Genomic DNA, 23022 nt, shown 5'->3' with positions numbered 1-23022 from the left:
TACGGCAGCTCCTCCAACTCCTTAACCAACTTAGTTGCACTTATCTGGACCCTTTCGAGTAGTACCGTGTCCTTCTTCATGTACGGCGACCAGTGTTGGACGCAGTACTCCTGTTGAGGGCGCACCATGGCCCGGTACAGCGGCATGATAACCTTCTCTGATATGTTCTTGATCCCCTTCTTTATCATTCCCAGCATTCTGTTTGCCCCTTTTGCTGCCGCCGCACATTGCATGAACGGCTTCATCGACTTGTCGATCAGAACTCCCAAGTCCCTTTCCTGGGAGGTCTCTCCAAGTACCGCCCCGGACATCCTGTATTCATGCATGAGATTTTTGTTACCGACATGCATCACTTTACACTTATCCACGTTAAACCTCATCTGCCATGTTGATGCCCATTCCTCAAGCCTGATTATGTCACGTTGCAGATTTTTGCAATCCCCTTGCATCTTCACTACTCTGAATAACTTCGTATTGTCTGAAAATTTAATCACCTCGCTCGTCGTACCTATGTCCAGATCGTTTATAAAGATGTTAAAGAGCACAGGTCCAAGCACCGAGCCCTGCGGCACCCCACTGGTGACGCTCTTCCAGTCCGAGTATTGTCCATTTACCCCCACTCTCTTTCTCCAGCCAGTTTTCAATCCATGTGAGTATTTCACCCTTGTTTCCATGGCTCGCAATTTTCCGAAGTAGTCGTTCATGCGGAACCTTGTCAAATGCCTTCTGAAAATCCAGATATACAATGTCGACCGGATCACCCTTGTCTATCTGTCTGTTTACTCCCTCAAAGAAGTGCAGCAAGTTCGTCAAACACGATCTGCCTTTGCTAAAACCGTGCTGACTGGTCCTCATCAGCCCGTGTCCGTCAAGGTGATCAATGATGCTGTCTTTTATCAGTGACTCTACCATCTTTCCTGGTACCGAGGTTAGACTCACAGGTCTGTAGTTTCCCGGATCTCCCCTCAAACCTTTCTTGAAGATCGGCGTAACATTCGCCACCTTCCAGTCTTCCGGAATCTTTCCCGATTTGATCGACAGATTGGCTATTAGTTGAAGGAGTTCTGCTATGGTCCCTTTCAGTTCCTTGATGACCCTCGGATGGAAGCCATCCGGTCCCGGGGATTTATCGCTCTTAAGCCTATCAATCTGCCTATACACCTCCTCTAGACTGACCGTCAGTCCTGCCAGCTTTCTGTCTTCGTTTCTAGCATATAGCCTGATGGGTTATGGTATGCTGTGTACATCTTCAGTAAATACAGATGCAAAAAATGTGTTCAGTTTGTCGGCAATTGCTTTGTCTTTTAGCGCTCCCTTTATTCCATGGTCATCCAACGGTCCTATCGCTTCCTTCGCGGGTCGTTTCCCCTTAATATATCGCAAGAACAGCTTGAAGTTCTTCGCCTCCTTAGCTATTTTTTCCTTGTAGTCTCTTTTGGCCCCTTTTACCACCTTATGGCACCTGCGTTGATGTTGTTTGTGCTTGTTCAAATTTTCGTCCGTTTTTTTACCTTTTCCATTCCTTAAATGACTTTGCTGCATATTTAATTGTTTCCTTCTAAATAAATAAAAATAATATAGAGCTGGGCAAACTGGATGGGCTAATAGGTCTTGTGCTGGTTTTTGGGTTTTTTTGATGAACATGTACATGTCTCACCTTATACAGGTTTGTTTTGCTCATCTCATTTGCTTACTTAATAATTCCTCACTCAACCTTCTCCCTTCCCATGTTCATGTACAAAACATAATTGAATAGCTAAAATAGCATGACTGCTATTTGAACATTGTTTTTCATTGATGCCTTGCACAGTCTGCTAGGCACCCACCTGTGTGAGCATGTGCATCTCAGCTAGGACTTCAGTTATTACTGTACTTGCAGCCTGCCAGATAAACCCTGCTGTTAGTTCCATTATTGTGGCTTGATGGACAGACCTTGGCTCATGGTTGCCTATGTTTCCCCTTGGACTTCTAAATTTTGTGCTTTTGAGATTAATGTGTATTGTGGCTGTTCTTGAACTAGCTGACAACACTTTGAGTTAGGGCACTTAAAAAAATGTACTGTCATGAGATTGTGCTATATATATTACTCTTTTTGTAACTAAGTATCAGATCTTGTGCTTTTCCCATTTTTTCCATAGTCCTTATTTTATGTTTAGCTTTCCCCCCCCCCCCCCCACACTTATTCTTAAATTTGGTGAGTAGAGGAGTTTATACTAAAGTTTGTCACCCCTTTGTTTCATAACAACTGACTTATTTAGGAATATAAGTGATAAATGGGACTAGATAGTATAAAATGGGGGAATGATTGACTAGAAAAACACCTGCAAATCAACTTAGGGTCACCTATAAACTTATAGGTTGCGCTGGCAAAAAAAACTGTCATTGAACGGTAATGTTCAGTAGTTTGAAATATTAATATTCATAGGTTAATATTGTACTCCTTTTCTTTAGAGATTGAAAAATTTTATTATTTTTTCATTAGAAAAAGCAATGCCAGTTCCAGAATGGGCACAGCAGGAACTAACTCGAAGCAATCGATGGAGTTCTTCAGTTGTTGAAGAATGGTATCTTTTCTCTGATGTCCGAGGAGCAAGTTCCAGTTTAATGGAGTCATTTAGGTAAAAATATCTTAAATATATTGTTGTCCATGAGAAATGCTAATTGTAAAGCTTCCTTTTCCAGTGCAGTAAGAATGGTATGCTGAACCTTAAGGTACTGGGTCCATTCTTATGAACATACTGCAGAAAGATGTGATTCAAAGCTTTTGAAACCACCTCCTTCTTCCAGGAGTCTGCTGTCCCCTGCATTTTCTTTTTCTTCATGTGAGCATGAAAAGTATCTTGATTTACTCGGTTTAGTTCTTAAGTTTTGCTGTTTTTTGCTCTAGTCTTCAGGAAATCAGAGATTCCTTTTGATAAGGATCTACTCTGCCTCTGTGGAGAGGAGTAGATTTTAAATCTGCAGCTGTAGGTGTATCCTTTGGGAACCTATTTCAGCCAACCTTCTTAAGATTAGTTCAGCTCAGGGTCTGTTCCCCTGGTGTTTTCTCACCCCTTTGACTGGGTCAGGGGCAGGCTTTGTAGGCGGAAGGGGGAATGGAGCAAATTAAACGTTTACAAATTATTCAAAATTATTCAAAATGCTTCCATTAAATTAATAACAAAATCTAAAAAATTCGATCATGTGACACCACTCCTTAAAAAGGCTCATTGGCTGCCAGTCATACACAGAATTACACACAAATTATGTACTATTATCTTTAAAACATTAGAAAATAAGACTCCAGCATTTTTATTCAGACTACTTATCCCATATTCTGTTAAAAGAACTTTAAGATCTAGTGAACGGAACCTTTTATCAATTCCTACGTTAAAAGTAATTAGCACAAGAAGACAATTTATCTTTTCATGTACAGCTCCCCAGGTCTGGAATGCGCTTCCTATGTTTTTACGGGAGGAGAAAGTGTTTGGGAAATTTAAAAGCGAATTAAAAACTTTTTTGTTTAAAGACGCATTTGCAAATTAATTAAATTTTATTACACAGTGTTACTCTAGTTAATTATTTTTTACCCATTTTTTAATCTCCTTATGTGTTCTCCCTGTAAGTTCTTTCTTTACTATAAAAAATGTATTTCTTTCCCTCTTACCCTTTGTTTACGTTATAATTGAAATTGTATGTAATGTTGTTGTTTCCTTACATGTATATTTTATTGTACATCGCTTAGAAATCTGATTAAGCGATTTAACAAGCAACCTAATAAACTTGAAACTTGAAACTTGAGTGTAGCAGATTTGGATTTGACAAAATTTTTAGAAGATTCCCCCACATTTTTATAGAGGTGTCTCAGCTGGCAGCCTGGCCACCGATACTGGTCAGGCTTCTGGCTTAGAGAGCCAGTGGACTGTGTTCTGGAAAAAACCCAACAACCACCCAAAATCCTGAGGTTGTGCTGGTCTAAAGGGCTATTTCCCTTTAAATTTCCTGTATTTTTCATCTAACTGGCACTTTTCTTTACGCTAGGTAGCATGTGTAGCAATCAGCACTTTGCAAGGGAAAAAGTGCTCATTGTGCTCCAGACTCGAGGCACTCGCGGCTAGTCTGTGCAAGCACTGTACAGGCCAGAGCGGTGGGGGATCCTCGTCGGCATTGGGTGCCGGCAGCCAGGGAATCTCGCCGCAAGTGCCTCGTGAGTTGGCAGCAGATAGCGGGAAAGCCCGGGCTTCCCCCTCTGCCCAAGGAAGGATTTCCCCAGCTGCCGACGGTCAGGGTAAAAAGGATTCCCTGACCACCGAAGCTGCTGGGGACTCCCTTACCACTGCAGCCGGCTTGCCTGCTTTAGCAGCAGGCCTCACAGTTGCTGCAGGCCTCCAAAGCTTTGATTTTGGTGGTTTCAGCTCTGATTTTGGCAGGAAGCCCCTCTTATCTTTTCTGTAGCCTCAGGTGACCTTCTCCTTGTTTTGGAAAGACAGGGACAGGTTTCAGTTGGGTTCCCTGCTGTGGCAGGGAGTCCCATGGGGCCGCCAGGGAGATTTTCCCCAGAATTTGTTTTTGCCCTATGTCAAGTTTATTTGACGGTGGCCGGGGGTCTTGCTTCCGCCTTGGGGAAGGGGGTGCCTCGACATCCTCTACGGTTCGGCCCCAAATAGCGTCCGCTTTGTCCCCCTGTACTCCCCTCTCGTCCAAGTGGCCGTGGGTCTCTTGGGACGATGATTTTTCTCAGGAGGAGCAGGAGTTGGTTGCCGAGGATCTGAACCTTTGTGGTGACCACTAGGATCCTCTTGGGGGACCGGATTTCATTGGCGGTGGTTTTGTGTTGCCGCCTACTGGCGAAGATGTGTCCATGGTGCGCATTTTTCGGTGGGACGAGCTTCAGTCCCACAAGCTTATTCTTCAGGTCTCTTCGGTTTTGCGGTTTGAGGGCACTGAGAAGGAGCCCCCGCGTTGTGACAGGGACCTGCAGCCGACTGAGCGACGGTCAAGATGGCTACTTGGTCTTACTCGAGATTTCCCTTCCCTTGGTATCTCCCAGGACTCTTGAAAAGGAAACAAGGCTGGTTTATTAGCACAAGAAAAACCCCCAACAACTATTTTTTCCTTATTCAGGATGTCAGGTTGTCAGGATTTTCAAACACATAATCAACAGGAAAAAAACCCCAGCAAGAGCGATTTTCAACATGCATTCAAAGTGTCCCACTTTGCTTTAGAATTCGCCCTCCCACCCCACAAACACACACACACACAGTTCTCTGGAATCTGAGCAAGGCTCAGACTTCTCAGTCCAATTCCCCTGTTCTGGCAAGTGGGGTCAAACAAAAGAAAAATGTCATACTTTGGACTTCCTTTTTAGTTTCCTGGTATGTAGCACAATACAGGATTTAAATCAGTAAGTTCACTTTAGTGCTGTTTCTTTTATTAATTGCACACTGGGACACACAGCTTTCCCCTTCTCTGGAGCATCCCAGCTGCCAGCACCAAACAATCAAACAGTCTTTCCAGAAGAGCACCCGGGTCACGGCTTGGGTGATGGATTTTCTGCAGTTGCTGGTCTGGGCTGTCAACCTTTCCAAGAGTTGGTTGGCCCCCTACCAGCGCCTGGAGTACCTTGGCATTCTGTTTGACACCACCTTGGGGACGGTCTTCCTCCCAGAGGCCCGGGTAAGCAAATTGCAGTCACAAATTCGCCTTCCTTTGGCGTCCTGGGTTCCTCGGGTGCAGGATTTCCTCCAAATCTTGGGGTCTGTGGCAGCTTCCCTGGACGTGATGAGGTGGGCTTGAGCCCATATGTGTCCTCTTCAGATGCTCTTCTTCGGAGGTGGTCGCCCCAGGAGCACAGTCTGGACTACGATGTTCATCTTCGGGGCTTGGCTCACTGCAGTCTTAGTTCGTGGTTCCACACCTCCCATCTAGTTCAAGGGGTGAGTCTGGACCAGCCCCAGTGGACGGTGCTTCTCATGGACGCCAGTCTCCTCGGTTGGAGAGCTCAGTATCTAGGTCACTCAGCTCAGGGCTCTTGGTCTCAGGTGGAGGCATCCTGGTCGGTCAATGTTCTGGAGACCAGAGCCATCCGTCTGACATTAGCCTTCCAGTCCCTATTGACAGGCAAGTCGGTTTGGGTTCTCTCGGACAATGCCACGGCGGTAGCCTATGTCAATCGTCGGGGGGGCAATAAGAATTCTCTGGTGGCGCAGGAGGCAGCTCTGCTCATGGTCTGGGCAGGGTCTCATCTTCAGGATATCTCGGCTTCTCACATAGCAGGAGTAGAGAATGTTCAGGCAGACTTCCTCAATCGTCACATGCTAGATCCCGGAGAGTGGTGTCTTAAGTTTTGTGCCCTTCCAGTTAATAGTGCAGACTTGGGGTCAGCCCCTCATGGATCTGATGGCCATGAGTATCAACGCCAAAACACCCTGCTTCTTCAGTCGTCACAGGGACGGTCAGGCTGAGGGGTTGGATGCTCTGTTTCAGCTGTGGCCAACAGAGGGTCTTCTGTATGTGTTTCCTCTGTGGCCGTTAGTGGACAGAGTTCTTCGGCATCCCGGCCTAGTGGTTCTGGTGGCCCTGGACTGGTCCAGACATCCGTGGACTTGTTTCGCCATCTAGTGGCAGATCCTCTACCACTGCCTCTCTCGACCGAACTTCTGACTCAGGGCCCATTCCAGTGTTCGATCCGGGTCTCTTTTGTCTTACGGCTTGGCTCTTGAAAGGGCAAACCTAGGTTAGAAAGGATATTCAGATAATGATCTCTACTCTCTTGGGGTCCTGGAAGCTTTCTACCTCTTGAGCTTATGTGCGTGTTTAACGTCTATTTGAAGATTGGTGTGCTGCATGTGGAGTGGTCTCTTTTTGTGCTTCCTTGCCTAACATCTTGGAGTTCTTGCAGGATGGCCTGGATAGGGGCCTAGCTTGGTCTTCTCTCTGGGTTCAGCTTGCGGCCTTGTCTGCCTTTCGTGGGTTGTTATGAGGTCAGCGTCTTGCTTCCATTCCCGATGTAGTTCGCTTCTTGCAGGCAGTCAAATTGGTAAAGCCTCCTGTTCGACTGTCTGTTCCATCTTGGGATTTTAATCTGGTCTTGTCCGTGCTGGTGCACCCACCTTTTGAACCTTTGAGTGCCTGCTCATTGAAGGACCTTACTCTAAAGGCGGTCTTTTTGGTGGCTATTTCTTCTGCGAGGCACGTTTCAGAGCTGCAGGATCTCTCTTGTAGGGCTCCCTTCCTGGAGTTCTCTAGAGAGGGGGTTGTGTTGGCGGCCTATTCTTTCTGCCAAAAGTAGTTTCACCTTTTCATGTCAATCAGTCCGTAGTCCTCCCGGTGTTGGATAATCAGGAGGGCTCTTCGGAGCAGAAACAGTTGCACAAATTGGATGTCTGCCGGGTCCTTCGTTCTTATGCCCAGGAGTTCAGGAAATCAGATCATCTCTTTGTCCTCTTAGCAGGTCCTCATAAGGGAGATGGCGCTTCCAAGGCTACCATTGCACTGAGAATTAAGGAGACTTATTATTTCACATATCTTCTTCAGAAAAAGTCTGTTCTGGTATCTCTTAAGGCTCATTCCACTCGGGGTCAGGCAGCTTCTTGAGCTGAGCCTTCTCTTGTGCCTCCAGTGGATAATATCTGTAAGGCTGCAGTTTGGTTTTCTTTGCATTCCTTTGTCAGACATTAGAAACATAGAAAAATGACGGCAGAAAAGGGCCAAAGCCCATCAAGTCTGCCCACTCCAGTGACCCTTCCCCCATGAGTTTGCTCACCAACCTCCTGCCCTTACCTCATTAGAGATCCCACATGACTATCCCATTTATTTTTGAAATCTGCCACGCTGTTGGCCTCAATCACCTGCCGTGGGAGTTCATTCCAATGATCGACCAGCCTCTCAGTGAAGAAATACTTTCTGGAGTCCCCATGAAATTTCCCTCCCCTGATTTTCAGCGGATGCCCTCTGGTGGACGAAGGTCCCATAAGACGAAAGATATCCTCTTCCACCTCGATACGACCCGTGATATATTTAAATGTCTCAATCATGTCTCCTCTCTCTCTTCGTTCTTCAAGTGAGTACAGCTGCAATTTATTCAGCCTTACTTCATACGGAAGATCCTTGAGCCCCGAGACCATCCTGGTGGCCATCCGCTGAACTGACTCAACTCTCAGCACATCTTTCTGGTAATGTGGTCTCCAGAATTGAACACAATATTCCAAATGAGGTCTCACCATGGACCTGTACAGTGGCATTATGACCTCTGGCATCCTGCTGATAAAACCTCTACGGATACAACCCATCATTTGCCTTGCCTTGGAGGAAGCCTTTTCCACTTGATTGGCAGTTTTCATGTCATCACTAATTATTACTCCTAAATCCCGTTCTTCCGTGGTCCTAACTAAGGTCTCACCATTTAACGTGTAAGTCCTGCACAGATTTCTTTTACCCAGGTGCATCACTTTGCATTTTTTAGCATTAAAGTTGAGCTGCCAAGTCGATTACCATTGTTCTAATAATAGTAGGTCCTGCGTCATACTGTCAGGCATAGTGCTTTTACCTACTATGTTGCACAGTTTGGCGTCATCGGCGAACAATGATATTTTTCCTCTGAGCCCTTGGGTCATATCACTTATGAATATGTTGAATAGGATTGGACCTGCAGACATTCAGATTACCGTGCAGACATTCAGGCGCGTTGGGACGTGCTGCTCGGTGATGTCAGCCCTTTGGGGGGCCCACCCTTGATGGGTACTGCTTTGGTACGTCCCATCAGTAAAGAACTGTACCGATCTAGAAGGCGACACAGAAGGAGAAATTAGGTTCTTACCTATTAATTTAGCTTCTAGACCGGTACAGTTTCCACCCTGACAGGTTAAACAAATTCTTCTCGTCAGTCTTCACAAGCGAGGACACATCCAATGTACCGGAACCCGACGTGATCTTCCATGGTGATCAAGAAGAAAAACTGTCGGCAATAGAAGTGAGCCAAGAGGATGTCCTCCAACAGATAGATAGATTGAAAAGCGACAAATCACCAGGCCCAGACGGAATCCATCCTAGGGTACTAAAAGAACTAAGAAATGAGATAGCGGAAATACTCCAACGAGTTTGCAACCTATCCTTGAAAACTGGAGAGATACCGGAGGACTGGAAGATAGCAAATGTTACACCTATCTTTAAAAAGGGGTCAAGAGGAGACCCGGGAAACTATAGGCCGGTAAGTTTGACATCGGTTCCAGGCAAGATGGTAGAAGCACTGATAAAGGACAGCATCTGTGAGCACATAGAAAAAAATGGGCTGATGAAAGCGAGCCAACATGGCTTCTGCAAGGGAAGATCGTGCCAAACAAACTTACTGCACTTCTTCGAGGGGGTAAACAGCCATTTGGACAAAGGGGAACCTGTAGACATCATCTACCTTGACTTCCAAAAGGCCTTTGACAAGGTACCCCATGAGCGGTTACTTAGGAAGCTGTGGAACCACGGGGTGGAAGGGGACGTACACAGATGGGTCAAACACTGGTTGGCAGGCAGGAGACAGAGGGTTGGAGTGAAGGGTCACTACTCGGGATGGAGAAAGGTCACGAGTGGAGTTCCGCAGGGGTCTGTACTTGGACCGCTGCTGTTCAATGTATTTATTAATGACCTGGAAACGGGGACGAAATGTGAAGTTATAAAATTTGCGGATGACACAAAACTCTGTAGAAGGGTCAGAACTACGGAAGAGTGTGAGGCCCTACAAAGAGACCTAAGCAAACTGGAGGAGTGGGCAAATAAATGGCAGATGAAATTCAATGTAGGGAAATGCAAGGTCATGCATATAGGGAGAAAGAACCCGATGTTCAGCTACCAAATGGGGGGATTAGTATTAGAGGGAAGTAACCTTGAAAGAGATTTGGGTGTACTGGTGGATACAACAATGAAGTCAACGGCGCAATGCGCAGCAGCCGCGAAGAAGGCGAACAAAATGTTGGGTATTATTAAAAATGGTATTACGACCAGAACGAAAGAAGTCATCCTGCCGTTGTATCGGGCAATGGTGCGCCCGCACCTGGAGCACTGTGTTCAGTATTGGTCACCGCATCTTAAGAAGGATATGGCAATACTTGAGAGGGTCCAGAGGAGAGCGACACGAATGATTAAGGGCATGGAAAACCTTTCATACACTGAAAGATTGGAGAAGCTGGAGCTCTTCTCCCTGGAAAAGCGGAGACTCAGAGGAGACATGATAGAGACCTACAAGATCATGAAGGGCATAGAGAAAGTGGAGAGAGACAGATTCTTCAAACTTTCAAAACATAAAAGAACAAGAGGGCATTCGGAAAAATTAGAAGGGGATAGATTCAAAACAAATGCTAGGAAGTTTTTCTTTACTCAGCGGGTGGTGGACACCTGGAATGCGCTTCCAGAGGATGTAATAGGACAGAGTACGGTACTGGGGTTTAAGAAAGGATTGGACAATTTCCTGTTGGAAAAGGGGATAGAGGGGTATAGATAGAGGATTATTACGCAGGTTCTGGACCTGTTGGGCCGCCGCGTGAGCGGACTGCTGGGCACGATGGACCTCAGGTCTGACCCGGCAGAGGCATTGCTTATGTGCTTATGTGCTATCTGTATTTCTGCGGTGATTGTGGTTTTTGTACCCATGAAGATTTTGCTTTTTCTGCGGGTTCTAATATTTTTCTAGGGCTGGGGAAAACAGCGGCTATGGCATAGCTGGTGAGCTGTGAGGACATTTTCACTGCAGGGTTTTAGTTCTATGCATTTTCCAACAGCGTTTCTATATGTTTGTTGTTTTATACTTCTTTTCAGAGTATTATTACTTTTACATGCTAGTTTTTTCTTAGTTCTGCTTGGCTATTCGGCAGACTGAGTTGGGAGGGGGAGCCTCAGCTAATATACTACAACCAAGTTTTGGTGTCAGTCTCCACCTGCTGGTCACAGTGAGATATAACCCATCAGTAAAGAACTGTACCTGTCTGGAAGCTAACAGAAAGAAAATTAGCAGGTAAGAAACTAATTTCTCCTTAATCCTGAGGGACACTACACAATAAAGGGAATACATTTGATAAGAATTCCATTCTACCTTAAATGCAGAGAGAAGAGTAAATTTCTAGCTTTTTTTGTGTGTGTGTGTGTGTGTTTGAAGAACTGGCAATTTTCAGTATTTTTCAATGCTGTTGGTAGGATTGAGTTTTCTTTTCCTCCATATTAATTTTGTGAGCAGAGTACTTATTTCTTCCAATTATATTTTTCTAGGTTGCTGCAGGCTATTTCTGCTGATGAAAAGGAAGAAATCTGGAAGGCTGATCTGGATCTGATAAACTGTTTATCTGAATTATACCAGATAAAATCTAGTGATGAGTGTGGCACTGCTGGCCGAGGAGAAAGCAAAAAATGTAAATATTGTGAAAGTACTCTTAATATAGGCTTCAGTCACCCTTCTGTCCTACTCTAATAGATTAAACTGAGTGGTGCCTATTTTCTGCCATGTCCCAGAAAGGCTTTCTAATTTGAAGGAAAGTTTACAGAATTACCTATAAAAAAATTCTTAGTCCCTAGCATTTATATTGGCATAATATAACATAACATTATGCTTATTAACTGCATAACCAGAAGTTCAAAGATTATAAAAGTAAGCGTATTACATAAAATAAGATAGTTAGTTAGTTAGTCAAGTGCTTAGAAAAAAGTTAGGTCTTCAATTGTCTTCTAAAATGCCTGTAAGAACGGATTGTGAGCAGTAATGTTCGAAATTCTTTGTCATGAAGAGTTGCCTGAGATGCCAAAGTATGATTAAGACATTTCTTACTCCTATAACCCTGGACAGATGGAAAATTAAACAAAGGATGAGTTTTTGTACTGTGTCTGTATGAAGCCAAAGTAAAACTGTTGACCAGATAAAAAGGAGCTATAATAGAAACAGCCTAACTTAAACAACCCCTGAGCTTCCATAGGCAATCAATGCAATTCACAATAAAAGGGTGTGACATGATCATATTTCCTCAGGCCATAAATCGTTCTGACCGCTGTATTCTGTATTAGTATAAGTCTTGCTATTTCTTTCTTAGTGACTGTCAGATAATATTACAGTAATTGAGAAAACTTAGTAATAACGATTGAACCAGTAGTCTAAAAGCAGTAAATTCGAAATAAGATCTAATTGTTCTTAATTTTCATAAAGTGAAATGGCATTTATGTACTACAGCATCTATCTGAGCTTTCTTTGTAAGATGCTGGTCCAGAATAACTCCTAAAATTTTAATCGTTGGATGAATTATATACGGAGTTGAATTTATACTAACGGAAGGCTTTTGTTGACTATTCATAGTTTCATGAGACAAGTTATCTAGTAGTCTTTAATGGCAATTTTATTGAAAAATGGGTTGTTTCATTTTCCAGTCATCAGTGAGAGCCAAGGATGATATCTTGCATTATTAAGATCAGGATTATTTTAAGGGGCAAATAAAACATCTAGGTCCTAAACACAAGAGACAACCACATTCCCCCATCCCTCCCCAGCAAAACTGAGTAATGTTACTAAGGAAGAGTTTCATGGTTCCTAGCACTAACAGGACCCACATCTTGGTTTCAGCTGTAGATCCTAGTTGCCTAATAATATACATCATGGTTCGGGGGGGGGGGCAGCTAGAAAAGCAAACAATGCTAAGAATTATTAGGAAAGAGATATAAAATAAGATAAAGAATATTATAATGCCTCTTTATCACTCCATGATGCAAACTCACCTTGAGTATTGTGTGCTGTTCTGGTCACTGTATCTCAGAAAAGGTGTAGAGGAATTAGAAAAGGTTCAAAGAAGGGCAGCCAGAATGATTAATGGGATGGAACTCCGAAAGGCTTAAGAGGTTAGGATTTGTCAGCTTGGAAAAGAGACAGCTGAGAAGGGGATATGATAGAGGACTACAAAATCCTGAGTGGTGTAGAATGGGTGAACTTGTAATTGATTCATTATTCTTTCAAAAAGTACTACAACTGGGGAATGTTAAGCAGTAATACTTTTAAAACAAATAGGAGGAAATATATTTTTTCACTCAACAAATAGTTATACTTTGGAACTCTTTACTTAGAGGATGTGGTAACAGCGGTTAGCATATCTGGGTTTAAGAAAGGTTTGGATAAGTTTGTAGGAAAAGTTCATAGTCTTCTATTGAGATAGAAATGGGGAAAGCACTACTATCTGTGAGATTGGTAGCATGGAATCTTGCTGCTCTATGGGATTCTCAAAACAAAAAAGTTGATCCCGGTTGCTCCACAAACAGAAATGCAGTGAAAACAAAAGACACTGTAGAGAAATGATGTTCAAGATGTAGACTTTATTAAAAATTGAACTGGCAATCCACATGAAAATATATCTCTAGGACCCAATTCACTGGGAACTCTGGACCCAACACGGTTTGTGTTTCGACAATGCAGTCTTCCTCAGGGGTCCCTGTAGGTCCTAGGATAAAAGCTCGTGGATTCAAAGAAAACTGCACTGATGAGAATTTCTCAGTAGTGGAAAAGGTACTTATAATCTGAATTGACCAAAGCAGATTTGGGTCTTCAGCTGGCAGGCTAATCCCTTGGGGACCTGTTTGGCCAGTCTGAAGAAACCTTTGTGGAGTTGGGGGTCCATATCCCTAGTAGCTTAGATCATCTACTGAATTGCAGTGTTTGAGCACAGGCTGTTAGGCATCCACAGGGGTCTCATTGGGGCTCTTCAGGGTGCCAGCTGCAATTTTTGCCTCCTCTTTCATGTTAGCAATTCTATGGGGGTTGAGGATCAGTCTGATTTTGGTCTGACTAGCAGCTGAAGATCTCAGAGTTTGGAGGGCTTGGATTGAGGCATGATTTTTTTTTCCATATCTAGCTATTTCTTAGAGCTTAGGCTGTCTCTGCACCTTCAGAACACATGTCACAGGAAGGCTATTACAGCATATGGGCAAATTCGGGGGAGGGAGGGGGGTTTGAGGTGCTGCAGGGGTCTGTACTGGGACCGGTGCTATTTAACTTATATATAAATGATCTAGAAACTGGAACAATGAGTGAGGTGATTAAATTTGCAGATGACACTAAACTGTTCAAAGTTGTTAAAAACAAAAACTGTGGATACAGATGTTCTGGAGATAATTTATTAAACACTGACATATAAAACCATGAAAATTCAATTAAAAAAGTACAATGATAAAAAAATACAGTGATAAAAATCCAACCGGACCCTACACAGTCTGTGTTTTGATGAACACGCCTTCCTCGGGTCCAATGGTTTGCAAACTCACATATAAAGAATTGGACTGAAAACAGTCTATTGTCTTTAAAGCTGTGAGCAAAGAACACCAACACTGCAGACAAGCTGAAATAGCAAAAAAATTCTAAGGCAATAGACTATTTTCAGTCCAATTCTTTATATGTGAGTTTGCAAACTATTGGACCCCTGAGGAAGGCGTGTTCGCCGAAACACGGACCGTGTAGGGTCCGATTGGATTTTTATCACTGTATTTTTTATCATTGTACTTTTTTAATTGAATTTTCATGGTTTTATATGTCAGTGTTTAATAAATTATCTGTATTGGTGGATTGTTTTCACTGTGGATCATTGGGTCTCCCCATTTTTCTTTGTTGTGCTTCAAAGTTGTTGAAACTCATGCGGATTGTGAAAAATTGCAGGCGGACCTTAGGAAATTGGAAGACTGGGCGTCCAAATGCAAAGTGATGCACGTTGGGAAGAATAACCTGAATCACAGTTACCAGATGCTAGGGTCCACCTTGGGGGTTAGCGCCCAAGAAAAGGATCTGGGTATTATTGTAGACAATACAATGAAACCGTTTGCCCAATGTGTGGTGGCGGCCAAAAAAGCAAACAGGATGCTGGAAATTATTAAAAAAAGGATGGTTAACAAGACTAAGAATGTCATAATGCCCCCATATCGCTCCATGGTGCGACCTCACCTGGAGTATTGCGTTCAATTCTGGTCTTATCTCAAGAAAGATATAGTGGCGCTAGAAAAGGTTCAAAGAAGAGCAACCAAGATAGTAAATGGGATGGAACTCGTCTCGTACGAGGAAAGGCTAAAACGGTTAAGGCTCTTCAGCTTCGAAAAGAGACGGCTGAGGGGAAATATGATTGAAGTCTACAAAATCCTGAGTGGAGTAGAACGGGTACAAGTGAATAGACACCCCTTCCAGGGGTTTTGGTCGGCCTCCCAGAGAAAACTGTCCATCAACAGACTGGAGCTTTTGGAGAGGAATTTGGAAGTACAAGTGGCCCGAGTCTTCTTGGACAGTGCTACAGCGGTGTCGTATGTCAGTTGCCATAGAGGTGCCAGGAGTGCGCAGATGAGCCTGGAAGCCCACTTATTGTTCAATGATCCATCCAGTCTGCCCATCTGCAGTAGCCGTTCTCTCTTCCTCTAAGATATCCCACATGCCTATCCCATGCTTTCTTGAATTCATACACAGTCTCCGTCTCCACCACCTCTTCCGGGAGACTGTTCCATGCATTTACCACCCTTAGGAAGTAAGAAATACAATACTTAGTAGGACAGTAATAGGGTGATAGCCAAGAAATAGTCTTGAGCTGTCCTTTCAGTCTGCATTCTAATTGGTCAATGGAAGTAGACGTTTTTGACTAACCAAATGCCTCTCTAAAGAGAAAGTTCTTTAGGGTAGTCTTAAATTTATCAGTGGAAGTTTTGTGTCTAATATGTGTTGGATGGGCGTTCCAGAGTGTAGGACCTATTACTGAAAAAATGCAGATTCCTTTGTAAGTGATGTGTCTAGAATTTAGGATTATAAGGAGATTTTGGTGCTGGGAATGAAAATTTTGCCTGGCCAAGTCAGTAGTTCTCTGTCTCCATCTGCTGATAGGAAAGCATATACCCCATACATCTGAACTTGTTTAAAAATTCTCTGCTTTACAGCATTTTGCTTGGAAAGAACATTTTGGTGCTGTGATTTCAAAGTAACTTATGCTCTACATTTTTTTTCTCACCAGTAAGTAAATGGCAGCTTAGTGTTTACCTAGTAGCAACAGATTGTTTTAATGTACTAATATGAATTCCTAGGTGTGATGCCTCGTACTCCAGTCAGACAGAAGATGAAAACCCTGTCCCGCTCCCTACAGATGCTTAATGCGGCCAGACTGAATGTAAAGGCTCAGAGGTTTCAACAAGATGGTTTGCCACTCCCAACTAATGAGAGAGTATCTCAAAAACGATCAATGAGAAAGTCTGATAAAGGAAAATCTGTAAAAAGTATGGGTAGGTGCATTCTGATTTTTACTTAAAATTACCATAATTTTTCAAATATAATGCACCTGTTTTCATATGCATCCCCAAACATTTTAAAAATCATGAAAAAATCTTTAGTACCATGCATAATTTTAAGAACCTCCTTTCTCCCATCATGTTCCCTAGCTGCCTTGAATTCTCACACCTACTCAACTTCTTTTTTTCTTCTCCAACACTGTACATGTTCAATTAACGACTGGTGAATGTTCACGGTCAACTTTTGTGGTATCTGATAGTACTTCAACTTCCATTTGCACTGTTCACTCAGCTTCCTTTTCCAGCCACATTACCTGGGAGTCAGTGATGCAGAGATTCAGGGCAGATACAGGACTAACTCGGTGAGGTTGAGTAAAGACACATCTTCTGATTGCCTGAGGACTGCAATTTGGATTCTGAATTGGGGAAAGTTCTAACTAAAGCTATTCTATTTTCTAATATGTCAGTGTAATTTTGAATTTTTTATTGATATATATTTTTTTAATGCATAGAAATGCACCATTTCATTTTCAAACATCTGGTGAATAATGAATGCAAGGTCATTATCTGCAGTTAGAAGAAGAAAATGTTTTATTTTCTTCTGTTTAAAATGTGTACTAGGCACCTTACCAGTTTTAAGGGCTCTTACTAAACCATGCTAAAATTTGCAGTTACCAGAGCTTAACACAGAACTTAAGCACATTGAAGCTGCAAATTAATGCAACCATTTGAGCTATTGCCAGCATTTGTCATTTCAGATTTTGTGTTAAAAGTTCCATTGTGCATGGTACTTTGTATGGAATTAGAGCAAAATAATTTTTAGTGTCATTTATTTAAGAGGTGATGAGTCCCACATGTTAGCTAATACGTGGTATTTGCAGCACATCAATCACAAAATGCACTTAACATGAAGATTCCCATTCGTTAACTGCAATAAGACCACAAAACCCTTTAACACGTTTTAGTAAAAGAAACCCTTGGTTTTATATCCTAGGAAAAAAATGCATATGTATATGAAATGTTGCAGTGGGACTGTTTATCTTTGCTTAATTACCTGTTTGCAAGTAACTTTTGGTATTAAAAGATTGCACTAAACATGTGATATAGTATTAAAGTTGATGGTGTGAGAGAGATGACGTTGGCTGACATTGGAAACATAGATCAGATTTACATAAGATTTTTAGGTAATGAGGATGAGGTCACCTATTTTATTTTATTTTTTTTACTGAAAGGTAAAAAATTAGAAATGTTTTCTTATGTTCTTGCCAAACCAGTCCAGAACCTGTCGCCCAGCAGATGAAGACTGAGAAACAAAGTCGTTCTTGTGATTCAGTCTATAAGGGTACTTTATAGTTACAGATCAGTATTTTTCTGTTTCCAGTGGATGGTGATGGTTCACCATGCAGGTTCTGGACTTCTTAGACCTGAGGGTTCTTGAACCAATTGTTCTGGTTAAGTTGAGCATTAGGAAAAGAGCTGGAAGAAAATGGGAACCATCAAAGTATTTCCTAAACTATTTAAAGTCCTTTTCCTTTCACTCCTGCTCCTTTTGAGAGGGATTCTTGGGGTTTAGGTTCTTCCAGTCTAGACAAGAGATTTCTGAGTCCAGCTCCTGGACCAGTTGAAAACTGGAACCCAGTTGAGTGACTGTGCACAACTTCAATCTCCCTCTTTTAGCCTTCTTTTTCTCCCTTTTCTCCCCTCTTCTTCTAAATGAATTTCACATTCCTTAGCTACTTTGTTCTTCTCACTTTGTTTTCTTGTTCTCTCCTCATCTTATTCTCAACCCACGATGACGTTCCAGCCTTCCCAGATTCTAGTCTTATGAGGTAATAGACCTACCCGGGCTAATACCTCTTCTTTAGCAACTCTCCAGACTGGTATAGGTATCTACTGCGGGTATATATCTCATCATGAGCAGCAGGTGGATACTGAAACAAAACTGTGGAATAATACATAATTGGTGCCTTTCCCTATTCCTATCAGTCTTCTTTCAGTCTCAGCAGGTGTGAGGAGCTATACCCATCTCACTTTGTAGGGCTGTTGGAATTTGTTTAGGGATCCTGGACCCCGTTTATGTGCCGGATTGAGCTTGAGTGGGCCCTGTTTGGGGATCCGTCCAACCTTGGGGATGTCAAATCCGATGGGTCTCGTGCTGGGTCCCTTCCCACCTTTTCTCCACCTCCCCAACATTTTTTAGAGGTGCCTAAGCAGTAAGCCTTTCTCCCTAATTCAAGCAAGGCATATTGGTTTGAGAACAGTGGAGTCTGTTCTGTAAAAAAAAAATCCTGAGGTAGTGCCGGTCTGAAGGGTTGCTTTCACTTTAAATTTACTGTATTTTACTGGCCACTCCAGAGATAGAAGGCACATAATTCGCGTACACCTCGCGGGCCGCGGCACACATGGAACATGGCCAAATTCGACAGCCATCCACTGCAAATGAGGCATGAATCCATGCCATCAAGTCCTGAGGAGGCCATGTGAGAAGTTTGGAGCGAAAACAAAAGTTCCTAAGTGCAAAAAATACACTTTTTAAAAGTTTTGAAAAAAAAAAAAAATCCAAGATGGCCACCGCGGGTGCCGATTTTGCCCTAAAATAGCCCAGGAAAAACACAGGGAACCCTGGAAAATGGCGATTTTATGATTTTACAGGGGGGGGGGGGTAGGGCATGCAGGGAAACCACCCAGAAACCACTTTTCAGGACTCCCCAAAATCCCCAAACCAGGCAGGCAAACAGATACTCACTGTGCTGTAAGGGAGAAATGGGAGGCAAGCTGAACATAGCATGCATTGAGATCTCTAACCTCAGGAAGCTGGATTTCACATCTTTGGACTGCCTCACCTGCTCGGTCACTCCAGTCAGTGACATCCAAGACCTTCAGATTACACAGGGAAGGTACGCAGTCCTGTCCCGTACATGGTCGCACCTCCATGGAACCGCGCAGCCTGCGCTTCACCCCTTAGTGGTGCCCTAACTGAGACCAGCCCTACCTGTGTACGTTCCGGTTCAGCAGGAACTTGTCTAACTTTGTCTTGAATCCCTGGAGGGAGTTTTCCCCTATAACAGCCTCCAGAAGAGTGTTCAAGTTTTCTACCACTCTGGGTGAAGAACTTCCTTACGTTTGTACGGAATCTATCCCCTTTTAACCTTAGAGAGTGCCCTCTCGTTCTCTCTTCCTTCAAGAGGGTGAACAATCTGTCTTTATCTGCTAAGTCTATTCCCTTCAGTATTTTGAATGTTTCGATCATGTCCCCTCTCAGTCTCCTCTTTTCAAGGGAGAAGAGGCCCAGTTTCTCCAATCTCTCACTGTATGGCAACTCCTCCTGCCCCTTAACCATTTTAGTCGCTCTTCTCGGGACCCTTTCGAGTAGTACCGTGTCCTTCATGTACGGAGACCAGTGCTGGACGCAGTATTCCAGGTGAGGGCGTACCATGGCAAAGTACAGCAGCATGATATCCTTCTCCGATCTGTTCATGATCCCCTTTTTAATTATTCCTAGCGTCCTATTCGCCGCCACCACACATTGCGCAGATGGCTTCATCAACCTGTCAACCAGCAGTCCCAAGTCTCTTTCCCGGGGGGTCTCTCCAAGTAACGCCCCGGACATAGTGTATTCGTGTATAAGATTTTTGTTACCGACATGCATTACCTTACACTTATCCACGTTGAACCTCATTTGCCATGTCGCGGCCCATTTCTCAAGACCAGAGTCTACTAACCCTTCACTTGGCATCTCTTCGAATCCATCTCCACCTCTTCCAGAAAACCAAGAATCTCCAGAAGATATCTCCTACCCATCTTTTCTGCAAAAACTTGCAAATAAACTTGAGCTTCCTACATCTGATAAACCAGATCCACGCTACAAGTACTTCAAAGCTTAAAATATTTAGAAGTTCCAAAGGCACAAATTGCCTTACCAGAGAATGAAGATCCAACAAACCATTCAAGTAACGTTAGTAGTTCCGGCTCTGATGGCCTGGCAATATCTGCAGATCCTGAGACTCATGGTTGCGGCGATCGATGTGGGCAAGGGCCCAGTTGCATCCCATCCAGGAGTCGCTGCTGTCCTGGTGGAGCCCGCAAATGGACTCGTTAACAGTGCCACCACCTTGGACAGTGGCGGCGCGCAGCAGCAATATGCAGTGGTGGTTGAACTCTTTTGACTCTGTCCAGAGGTCTGCCATTGAGGGTCTCGGACTGGGTGACTGTTTCCATGGATGCGAGTCTCTCCGGTTGGAGAGCAGTCTGTATGTCTGCCCTGGTCCGGGGCCTGTGGTATCCTTCCAAAAGCAAGTGGTCAATCAATTGCCTGGAACTGGGGGCGATTTACCTTGCCTTGCTGCGTTTCCACAGGTGTCTCCATCGTCGAGCTTTCCGAGTGTTCTTGGACAGTTCAATGGCTTTGGCCTATATCAATAGGCAGGGAGGCACCAGGAGTCCTCTTCTGGGCCTGAAAGCTTAGCTGCTGTTTTCCTGGGCATAAAAGCACCTAGTAGCTCTGTCCGTGGCACACGTGGCGGGCGTAGAAAATGTTCAAGCGGATTTTCTCAGTTGACAGACCCTGGATCCCGGAGAATGGTCTCTGTTCCTGCGAGCATTGCATAATGCATCGGTGGGATCATCAAATGTTCAATTACATGGCAACCACCAAGAGCAGGAAGGTGGACAGATTTTACAGCCGTCAGCGAGGAGCTGGATGCTCTGGTGCAGCCTTGGCCTCGGGGCAGTCTCCTCTACGTGTTCCCACAGTGGCCCATGATAGGTTGCGTTCTGCACCACATTGCAGAACATGGTGGCACCAGATTTGCCACGGAGACCCTGGTATGCCGATCAAGTTCGGCTCCGACATAGTCAGGGACTCCAGCTTCCCTGCCACTCTCGTCTTCTCACTCAGGGTCCAGTCGCTCTGCAGGATCTGGACTGCTTTGGTCTTACGGCATGACTATTGAGCGTGTGGCCTTGACAGCCAGGGGCTGTTCGACCACGGTCATTGCTACGTTACTACATAGCAAGTGGAAGTCCACTATTGCAGCCTATGCATAGGCCTAGTGGTATTTCCAGGCTTGGTGTTCAAGATCACAGGTGAATCCCTCGGGTTCCTCGTTGGCACAGATTCTGGATTTCCTGCAGGCTGGCCTCAAGAATGGGCTTGTTGTGTCTTTCCTCAGGGTGCAGATCATGGGTCTCTCTTGCTTGGGTCCTGTTTCGCTCAGGGGATCGCTAGCATCTCATTCAGACGTTATCCGTTTCTTGCGGGGTGCAGTTCGGCTGAGGCCTCCGTTGCGGCTTCTATGTCCGACGTGGAATCTGAATCTGGTTCTCCAATTGCTGGCTCATCCGCCCTATGAACCTCTTGAGCAGGCCTCGTTGCAGAATCTCACCATCAAGACTGTCTTTCTGGTAGCGGTCACGTCTGCCTGTAGGGTCTCGAGCTTCAGGCAGTCTCATGCCGGGATCCTTTTCTGCGGATCACAGATTCTGTGGTTATCTTGCAGACGGTACCCTCCTTTCTTCTGAAGGTGGTTTATGTTTTCCATGTAAATCAGGAAGTTTGTCTTCTTGCGTTTGTTCCATTGGGGTTCAAGGACAGAATTTTGTGGTCCCTGGATGTCTGTTGTCGACTTCTGAGTTATTTAGAGGTCACCAACGATTTTTGTCTCTCGGACCTTCTGTTCGTTCTTTCGGGTCCTGCCCGTTAGGGTAGGCCCTCCTCTAAGACTACCATTTCCAGATGAGTTTGTGCTGCCATTTCTGCTGCCTATGTAGCTGCGGGGAAGAAGCCCCCCTTGGGGTGAGGGCTCACTCCATTAGAGGAATGCCGTCTTCTTGGGTTGAATGCAATGAAGTTTTGCCTGAAGAGATTTGCAGGGCAGCTACCTGGATCTCCCTGCACACATTTACCAAGTTTTACCGGATTGATGTGGTGGCCAAGCAGGATGCTGCTTTTGGGGCATCGGTTCTGGTGGCAGGTCATCTTCCCCCCCCCCTCCCCCGATGTTTTGGGACTGCTCTGTTACATCCCAGCAATCCAGAATAAAGAGGGATTGTACAAGAATGAAAAATTAGGTTCTTACCTCTGCTAATCTTCTTTCTTATAAATACTCTTTATTCTGGACACTCGCCCTATTCTTGTCCGATTTGCAGATCGCCTAGCCAGTTATTGGTAAGCTGGATTTCAGTCTCAGACCAGCCTTACTGAGAATGTCATCTGTTTCACTATGAGGTGAGGTTAGAGGGGTCCCTGGGTGGTTGCCCCCCTTCTGACTATACAGGCTGTGTCTCAAAGTTTTCTAGTTCAGATTTTAATGTTCATGATCTGTTTTACATTTTCAGTGGTTCATGACAGTTGATAATGGGCTTGGAGGGAGGGTTGCATTTATATTTATAAGATACAATGATAAGATGTTCAAGTGATCTAATTAATGGTGTTTATTATGATTCTTGTACACTTGATGAAAGTTTAAAAATGAATAAAGAATTAAAAAAAAAACAAAAAAAAAAACATTTTCAATGGTTGATGTTTTGAATTTGTTAACATGAGCAAAATTGATTGTTAGGCAGGGAGTTCTCCGTTCCCCCTCTCTCTCTCTTTTGTTTCTTGTTTCTCCTATAGACCTTCCTGGCTTAGTTACTGACTGGGATTTCAGGGAGCATGCTCCAGGAGATGTACTCAGTGGGAGGGGCTGAACTTTGGTTAACCCTTTCAGGACCATAAGGATCGTAGGCCAATTTTTGTGGTTTTGACGACATTTTTATGGTAAAAAGGGCTTGCAGATGCCAAAA

At 44.0% G+C, this 23022-nt stretch overlaps 1 protein-coding gene across 1 annotated transcript in view; it reads left to right on the top strand.

Moving 5' to 3' along the window:
- TICRR (TOPBP1 interacting checkpoint and replication regulator) overlaps window positions 1-23022 on the top strand; it is a 152467-nt gene that overhangs the window by 28276 nt on the left and 101169 nt on the right. Inside the window, exons 5-7 of the mRNA XM_033920782.1 lie at window positions 2483-2618; window positions 11230-11369; window positions 16036-16230. Coding sequence (XP_033776673.1) covers window positions 2483-2618; window positions 11230-11369; window positions 16036-16230 — 471 coding nt within the window. The remainder of the gene's footprint in view (window positions 1-2482; window positions 2619-11229; window positions 11370-16035; window positions 16231-23022) is intronic.

This window comes from Geotrypetes seraphini, chromosome 14, assembly GCF_902459505.1.
Source record: "Geotrypetes seraphini chromosome 14, aGeoSer1.1, whole genome shotgun sequence".
NCBI classification, from domain to species: Eukaryota; Metazoa; Chordata; class Amphibia; order Gymnophiona; family Dermophiidae; genus Geotrypetes; species Geotrypetes seraphini.
This window is presented reverse-complemented; position numbering and strand designations above follow the sequence as displayed.